At 45.4% G+C, this 8,850-nt stretch overlaps 1 protein-coding gene across 2 annotated transcripts in view; it reads left to right on the top strand.

Moving 5' to 3' along the window:
* Positions 1-7,477, top strand: part of Washc2c (WASH complex subunit 2C) — a 54,436-nt gene extending 46,959 nt beyond the window's left edge. For both annotated transcript variants that reach the window (XM_021164675.2, XM_021164676.2), the window contains exons 26-31: positions 182-301; positions 1,337-1,399; positions 1,746-1,958; positions 3,753-4,367; positions 5,309-5,486; positions 7,141-7,477. In XM_021164675.2, coding sequence (XP_021020334.1) covers positions 182-301; positions 1,337-1,399; positions 1,746-1,958; positions 3,753-4,367; positions 5,309-5,486; positions 7,141-7,280 — 1,329 coding nt within the window. In that variant the 3' untranslated portion in view covers positions 7,281-7,477. The remainder of the gene's footprint in view (positions 1-181; positions 302-1,336; positions 1,400-1,745; positions 1,959-3,752; positions 4,368-5,308; positions 5,487-7,140) is intronic.
* Positions 7,478-8,850: the final 1,373 nt, after the last annotated feature.

An 8,850-nucleotide genomic window follows, 5' to 3' on the forward strand; every position in this document is an offset into this window, starting at 1 on the left:
CCCACTGAGCTGCATCTCATCCCTAGAAACACCACCGTGCTTAGGATGGGATTTCTGAAATGCTGCCTATGAGTTGGTTAGCCATCATTTTAGAATGGAGCCCAGAGGCCAGGCTCCTCTGTTCATTATTATTTAAAACTTGAAGATGCATGATCAACTTTGGTGTTTTTTTCTTTTGAAGGTACCAGAAAAAAAAGGAACACTGAAAAAAGACCACCCTGTTTCTTTAAAGAACCAGGACCCTCTTGACTCTACTCAAGGTAGCAAAGAAAAAAGCACATGGAAAACAGAACCAGCACAGGTTAGGACTGATCTCCGTGAGGGCCCAGCGCCTGTTTGCATGCCTCTATAGACAAGCCCATTGCACAGGCCCAGAGTTACTGAGAATTCTTAGCTAAGGGGGAAATGGCCACCAACACCCCCTCTTTCACTGTAGTCTTTTATCCCCACCTTTTCTCCACTGGAGAAACCTGTTCTATATTTAATCATCACCGTATTTAGAATTTGATGTAAGATGGGATCATGAATCGCTTTTCACTAGCATTCCCATTTCTCCCTCCAGACTTCCTTGGAGTAGAATTATGTTCTAATTAGTACAAATGACGTCTGATTTCTTGCTTCTTTCTAAGTGCCCTAAGAGAGTTGGTATGTGACCTCTCTTCTACTAGTCCTCTCTGTGTGATGTGGGGCTTCTCCACGAAGGAAGCCAGACAGTTCCAGGTGTCTCTGGATTTCACTGAGGCTTCCATGCCTGTGGTTGGAGATGAGACACTTAGTTATTAATCTCTTTTGGTGGTGGTTGTTGTTTTTTTGGTTTTTTGAGACAGGGTTTCTCTGTGTAGCCCTGGCTGTCCTGGAACTCACTCTGTAGATCCACCTGCCTCTGCCTCCCAAGTGCTGGGATTAAAAGCCTGCGCCACCACTGCCCGGATCTTAGTTAATCTCTTATGTCATCTGGAAGACAGATGCTTTTGTGTTTAGAACTTGGGCATCATGATGGTCGTGGACGAGCACGCGTGCGTTTGGTATTTGCCAAGTTGAATAACTCATCAAGTTATGTTCTGACAAAGCTACTGCTCTATTCTCACTCGTCACCAGTGTCACCCTTTACTCCATGGTTCTGTCAAATGGCAGCCTTCTGTCCTCCATGCTGGAGGAGGCGTCAGTGAAGAATTGCTAGCTGGCAGGCGCTGTGAGGTTCCAGGGCAGAGCTAAGGAGCTGCAGATAGGGACAGCTTTGGCCCGTCAGATTCGCTTACAGCTGTGAGTGTAACCCAAGAGACAGTCTGTTGCCTGTTTCCTCAATGGATTTTTAATTGAATTTAATTTCACACAGGATTCTTCAGGTCTGACTCCATTTAAAAGCAGAGAGCCATCCAGTCGCATCGGGAAAATACAAGTAATTATATTGGATCTGGAGTCTTCATTGCCTGCCTGTGGCACCTATCAAATTTGTGGATTTTCAGTTTTTTCAGCTGCTACCAAGCATTCTCTCATCTCTTCCCCCGCCAACACCATACCCTCCACCCTTGCCTAGTTGTTGCTTCTTATGTGCTGCTCTTTAATGTCTTTTGATCCCAGTGATGGGCACAAGTATGTGCCCCACTGAGCCTGGATCAGGTGATTTTTCTGCATTCATATTCTCTTGTATTCTACTGTGTGCAACACAGATATCCTGTGTCACAGAAATGGTAATCTGCTTCTGTGTTTAAGAACAAATACTGAGTTCCACTTTTCTTCTTTAGGCAAATTTAGCAATTAACCCAGCAGCTCTGCTGCCTACAGTGGCTCTGCAGATCCCAGGAACAAAGCCTGTTTCATCCGAATTAGCTTTTCCTTCATCTGAACCTGGAAGGAGCCACATCCTGGAAAGTGTGCCCACTCTTCCTGGGAGTGTGGAGGCTGGTGTGAGTTTCGATCTTCCAGCCCAGGCAGACACCTTACACAGTGCAAACAAGGTGATCAACTGTCTTTTGTTTGTTTTCCTTTTAGCCAGACCCACCCAGCTGCTTGCTTCCTTCTAGACTAGTCCGCACAGCTGATGTAGTTCAGCCTTATTTCCCCCTGAAGGATGCGTCTCATCTTCCTCCCTTCGACCTCTCTTCAGTTTCTTAATTGTGCCTGATTTTCCATTACCTACTTCTGTTCTAATTTTCCTGCTGATCATTAGATACTTGCAGTCACCATGTTATGTCCCATTGCTGACCACTGGCCCTGGTGCTTCTCCCAGAATGCTCTAGAGCACCACACAGACCTCACTTCCCTGGTTTAACCTGCTTACTGTAGCTCGGGCCTCTTCTCTGGGATCCCAAGCAGTTCCTGCCGGCTTAGGAAGAGGAAAGCTGCTGCAGAAGGCGTCCTCTGTGGACTCCAAATGAACTCTTGGACGTTTTCTTTCTATGTTAGGGAGGTTTTTTTCTATCCGATCTCCCTTCTCTCTAAAGTCTTAACAGGTGTTCAAGTAGGCAGCAGAACCCAGGGTGACCTGTTCCTGGATGATAAATTAATTTTTAGTTTTCAGATCCATTTTCTCAATATTAAAAAAAAACTATTATTTTTGTTAGTGTTCAAGCTTAAATTAGCTACTTCCTAAACTTGTGGGTTTTTTTAAAAAAAGGTTATCTTTTATTTATTCTTTGTCAAGTTCATGTATTGCATATAATGTAATGTATCTTGGTTATGTCTACCCCCAACTCAGGTTCCCACCCTTACCACTCAAAGCCTCCTAAGATCATATTTCTTTGAAGCAAGTAAACATAATTATGTAGTCCAAAATGTGATTTTATATTTTGGAATTTATCAGAAATATTAAATCCTAATTATTAAGAGATTCCTCTTCTGAGGAGTGATCACACACTCCACCCGCAGTTTACACACAGCGTCTAATGGTGGAACTGGTGTCTGTTGACTTGGAAGAGAAGAACACCATCAGTTGCCTGTCTCTTACCTCACCCCTCCTTGCTCCTAGATCCTGATAAAGTTGGTGCTAGAATCCCTCTCAGTTCTTTTTTGTAAGGTACCTGACTTTGAACTAAGGGCTGAGGAGGTGCCAGGTTTGTGACCTGTGTTTTGAGTCACAGAGCACAGCACAGCTGCTTGCCTTGCTGAGGTTCCAGCAACAGTGAGCCCCTTTACAGGAAACTGTTCTCAAAAGAATATAAAACAGGGGTGGGAGGTGGTGCGAATGGTTGAGAGAGATCACTGTCTGCTTCAGAGGACTGGGCTTCAATTTCCAGCCCCCACAGGGCTGCTCACAACTTAACTCCTTTCTATGGCCTCCTCAGGCTTTGCATGCACACAGTACAGGCAGAACACCAATGCGCATGCACCGAAGGTCTTTAGAATGAAAGCTTAAGAAACAGAGAGTACTCAAGTGTAAGGAGGACTAAGTCCTGGAGGGCTAGGAATTGCCAGCTTCTTTAGGAACAGTAACTAACTTTCTCTTTCCTTTAGGTCAGGTTTTCAACCTGTGGGTTTCCACCCCCTTCAGGGTCACATCAGATATCCTGAATATTAGATATTTACATTGAGATAAAAGTAACTATAGTTATGACGTAGCAATGAAATAATTTTATACTTCATGTCACCGTGACATAAAGAAGTGTATTAAAGGACTGTAGCATTAGGAAGGTTAAAAACCGCTGTAATCCTAATTGAGGTAAAACCAAACAGCAAAGTGTTTTGAGTTAGAGTCTTTGCTGTTCGCCTTGAACGCGTTTCCTTCAGATCATGGAATGTGTTTGCCATTGCAGAGTCGTGTTAAAGTGAGAGGAAAGCGGAGACCTCAGACCCGTGCTGCTCGACGCCTGGCTGCCCAGGAGTCCAGTGAGGCTGAGGATGTGACTGTGGATAGAGGACCTGTTGCGCAGTTGAGCAGTAGTCCCGTCCTAACAAACGGCCATCAGCCTCTTCTGCAGCCCAGGATGGCCAGTGGAGAGAGCAGCTCTGAGACAGCCACGGCCCCACCTTGGGAAGGTGGACCTGTTCTATCTGCAGCCGACAGGAGCTTCTTTGTAAAGTCCCGGCCTCAGACTGGAAACGAGGCTGACCTGTTTGATTCTGGGGACATCTTTCCCAAGAGCATAGGATCACAGTCCGTGGAGGGAGCAGGCGTCAAGGCCGGGGAGCCCCCGTCCCACTTGTCAGGAGGGCGTAAGGAGAAGAGCCTGGCATTTCCTGATCTCAGTGAGGACAGCAGCGCCGAGGATCTTTTCCAGTCTGTGAAGCCGAGAGCAGCAAAGAACAGAAACCCTTTCCCTCTCCTTGAAGACGAGGAGGATCTCTTTGCAGATCCGAGAGGCAAAAAGAATGAGAGGAAATCTGACAGCCATCAAGACAGTGTGTCAAAAACTCATGACATCTTTGAGGTAACACACATTATTTCATGTTTGGGCCTTTAAGGAAAATAGCTGATTGGCTTTTTGAACTATAGTTTATGTTATATGTTTTGTGCATGTCTCCTATCTACTTATTAACCACAATTAGATCTCTTTGTTAATAACCCTAAAATTTACTTGAAGTGGTTTGTTTCATCCAGGGGTAGTTCTTGCTGCCTTTAATCTGTTATAAGTGTTGGATTATTTTTAAAAATGTTATTGTAGTGCAGGGGATAGAGCTCAAAACCCAGTACATGTTAGGCAGATGCTATACGGAACGGCAGCATAAGCCCTGGGCCTTTTTATTTAGTATAGCATAGCATAGCATAGCATAGCATAGCATAGCATAGCATAGCATAGCATGTGTACATGATTTTCATTATTTTTTGTTTAATGTTTTAAAGAGTTTGTAGAATGGTGCTGCGGTCAGCTTTGTTGGCATGTCATTCTGTGACATGCATGACCTCTCTTGGCACAGCTGTGTGTTTAAGCGCTGGTGCTGGTTGGGACCCTGACTAGCCGAGTTTTGACAATAAGCTGTTGTAGTAGTTGTTCAGCAGGTATCTATGAGCACAGTGGTTGCGGTGCAGCAGGATAGCCAGGGCATCCTGACATCTCAAGGCCTGAGATCCAAACTGAGCATTAGGTGGTGAAGGTGATCTCAGATGGCATGAAATGTCACGACAAACATTATGTGGGGCAGAGTGGCTGGGTGCAGTGGGACGCTGCTCTCCAGGCCACCCTCAGGACCTCACTGCAGAGCTGCCATTTGCAGATGGTGAGGGTGAGTTTTGCAGAGACCTGGGGGAGTGTCTTCCAGTCCTCAGGGGAGACTGTGCCTGACAGTGCATTTCTATAAATTATTGAGCTACTTTAGTTTTAAAAATGCTTTTATTTACAACAAAAAATAAAATGTTTTTGGACTTAACTAGGATGATATATTTGCTACGGAAGCAGTTAAACCTTTTCCAAAGAAGAGAGAGAAGGGGAGAACTTTGGAGCCCAACTTATTTGATGATAATATTGATATCTTCGCTGACTTAACTGTAAAACCCAAAGAAAAGTCCAAAAAGAAAGTTGCAGCCAAGTCCATGTTTGACGATGATACAGGTGAGTGTTTATCTAGATCACGCCACTGCTTGTGGGCTGTTTGCTGTCGGTCATGTTGGCCCTTTCCTGCACTTTGTTCCCCAGTAGGTTCTCCTTGCTGTTAGTCTAAGCACATGCTATGTAGGTGGACTAGTCATTTTCATGCGGCAGCCATAGGCTATGCTGAGTATCAAGGTTTAAGACGGTGCTCAGCACTTGACCTGAAGAAGAAATTGACTTCTTAGTGCTCGCCTGCTGTCCTCTGACACCACCAATGACTTTGAAAGGAGAGTCTATCAGAAACTTCTTCCATGTGCTATCAGCAGACCATGAACCTGGTTGAGTCAGGATTCTAGCTGGACAATGGGGGACAGCAGCCAAGAGACTGGAGGGTCAGTAACAGAGAGCAGGGCTGTGCCGTGAAGTCACAAGTGAGACTCGGCAGCTCCCTGAGCTCCTCTGTGTTTCTGAACACGCTGCACCCACTCCTCAGCTAACAAGCAAGCCAGGTGCTGATAGCTATAAAGTTTGCCTCCCGATACATCCTGTGTTGGTCAACCCAGACTGACGCCCAAAATACACGTGTCCTCTCTTTGTCCCTCCAGGCCTGGGCCTTGAGTCGCGGAGCCACGCTGAGTCTGTCTCCCTGGCAGATCTTGGGCTCCATCCTCACATGTCTGTCGTACAGTACAGTGTACAAGAGACTTGGGCTGCTTATTTCCTATGCTCATTTTTTGACACATGATCTTGCTGTGGCCCTGGCTGCCTGTGCACTCCTGATCTTAGCGGGGGTTACAGGCATGACTTTCTTTCATTATTAAATTGTAATACATGTGTATGTGGCAGTCATACGACTTAGAACATTTTGTTAAGTGGAGGGATTAAAGCTTTAAAGCTAGCCAGTATTAAGCTTGCTGTACATCCTTTAAGACTGTGATTCACATGGTAACAGTAGTAAGCAAGTACACCTTTCTGCTTCCAGTCCCAGTTTAAATGTGCTTCCATGTCCATGATGGAAAATCTCCTTTGATTTCAGTGTTTTCAGTAATACTGCTTAGTGGTAGCCATTAGCACATTGACAATCTAGATCTCTAGTTTGATATAGATAATGCCATGGTCTTTCATTATGTACACGTCATTACGTACACAGGATGAGTTTGATGCAGTAGAATCCTGCTGATATAATTGCGTGGTAAGCAGCAGAGCATAGCTAAGCTTAGAGTCTGAAGCACTAATATGAGTGGAACCAGACTCCATTCTTACCACTGAGATGTGCGCTCTGAGCGCGTCCTGTATTGGATTTCTGTTTGTACATTCTTACTCTTCTTAAAATCCAGAGTGAAAAGAAGGCAGAAAGAGAGAAAGAGCAGTTCCAAGCGGTGAGGCCCTCGCTGAGGTGGAGAACCGCTTCATCCTCCTGTTTCTGACTTCAAGTGCACACACTTCCGTAGCTAGAAACTTATGTTCAGAAAGAACCCGATGTTCGTTCATATGTCCTTATAAAAGTTGGGTGCTACCAACTGAGCCAGGCCCAGAATCTAAGAGGCTTGACTTCGATGTTGGTGCTCTTATAGTGTGTTATTAGAATTGGGCTTTGACAGTTTGTGTGCTTGTGTCTCAAGTTCCCATTTTCTTGCTTGCCTGTCTTAACATCTTTCTTTTTTTCTTTTTAAAGATGACATTTTCTCCTCTGGCCTCCAGGCTAAAGCATCCAAACCCAAAAGCCAATCTGCAGAGGCAGCATCTGAACAAAGATCTGAGCACAAAGTGGCCAGCATTTTTGATGACCCCCTGAATGCCTTTGGAAGCCAGTAGAGCATGCGGAGCACGCGGGGCCTTCACAGCTCGCCCTCCCATTCTGTGTGTCACTTAGTGACGTGCTCGCTCTCCTAACGCTGTCTTCACGGGCTCACAAGCAGACACTCAGTCACTTCCTTTACCCAGTGTAGCTAATGTTTTTCTGCATTGATTTTAATTCTGCTTAAAATTACAAATAAAAAATAAATGCTTCACAGAGGTTTGTTCTTACTTAATAAGAGTGCATGGAAGCTCATGCTAACAGGAGACACTGCTTTGTAGCTTCATGTGTGGGCAGGGAGTGCAGAGCGAGCAGCCGTCAGGCACCAGACCTGAAGGGTTTGCTCTGTTGGTGGGTCTGGGTGCTGTGATGGTCTAGCACGTGAAAGGTTATGCATTTATGGGTCTAAGCCCATGAGAAGAGCTTTCTACTGAATTCCAAAAAATGGGTCTGCAATCTTCTAAGGGGAATTGTGGTCCTCTGTTGTCTTAATATTGTGCAGAAAGTTTTATTGGAACACAGCCAGTCCATCATGGCTACATTATCTGGCTACCCCAGTCAGAGTTCAGAAGTGACAGGAAATGGGATTCTTTAACTGTAGGCAAAAATTTGCCTTTCTTAGCTTTTGTTTCCTCCTTTGTAAATGGTTTCAGTACTAAAATTGCAAGATTGTTGTTGAGAATAGACCTTTTTGTCTGCCCTTTAAAATGGTAGGTTATGACTGGTGATATATAAGGTTTGATGAGGTAATGAAATGTTAAGCTAAAAAAATAAAATTTAAGCGCATCCACTGGATGCTAGAGCCCATGAGTGCTGTGAGTGATCACAATGTCCAGTGCAGGCACTGTTCTCCTAGGCTCTGTTCATGTTACCATCATGGCTCTGGCCTCAATGGAGTTGGAAGTTATCAGCCCAGTCATGGGCTGAGTTTAAGAGCAAGAGTCTGACAAAAGGCCTCACCATACCATTCACCTCAGTACTGAGGCGTGGAAACTGTGGAGACTGTGGCTCAGGTCTCAGAAGATAATGAGAGGGTGGGAGAAGACTGATCAGGGCCAGCCAGGGTTCTTTTGCAAGTTGACCATGAGGGAGCGCTTTCATGGTCCTCTGCAGTCCGCCTAGTAAAACACTTGAGTTGAACCTCCTATGAAGGAACTGAAGCAGCAGGGGCCCAACCTAGTTGGAAGGCATGTGTAGTCAGAAAGCCAGTAAGTTTATATCCCACTTCAGCTCGGTGCACAGCAAAAATAGGATGGGATCTGAGCTCAGGTTGAGACTGTTTGACCTATAATCTTCAATAGTTGCTCAAATGCAAAAGGCATATAGAAAGTCACAAACCCTTATAAATCATAAGAAATCATAAGAATGTTCCCTTATAAATCATAAGAAATCATAAGAATGTTCCCATTTTGCCAGTCGGCCTGCAGGGAGCGCCATCTTGGCTCCGGGACTCCGCCGAGCTTAGTCTCTACAGGTCAGAGTGGGGACCACGGGGGCAGACGGCTTCTGGGACAGGCAGGAGCCACAGAGCTGCTGAGGCAGCACCCTTTTGGGGCCGCAGACTTCCGGCACCCTCCCAGCCGGAGG

The sequence above is a fragment of the Mus caroli genome, chromosome 6, assembly GCF_900094665.2.
Source record: "Mus caroli chromosome 6, CAROLI_EIJ_v1.1, whole genome shotgun sequence".
NCBI classification, from domain to species: Eukaryota; Metazoa; Chordata; class Mammalia; order Rodentia; family Muridae; genus Mus; species Mus caroli.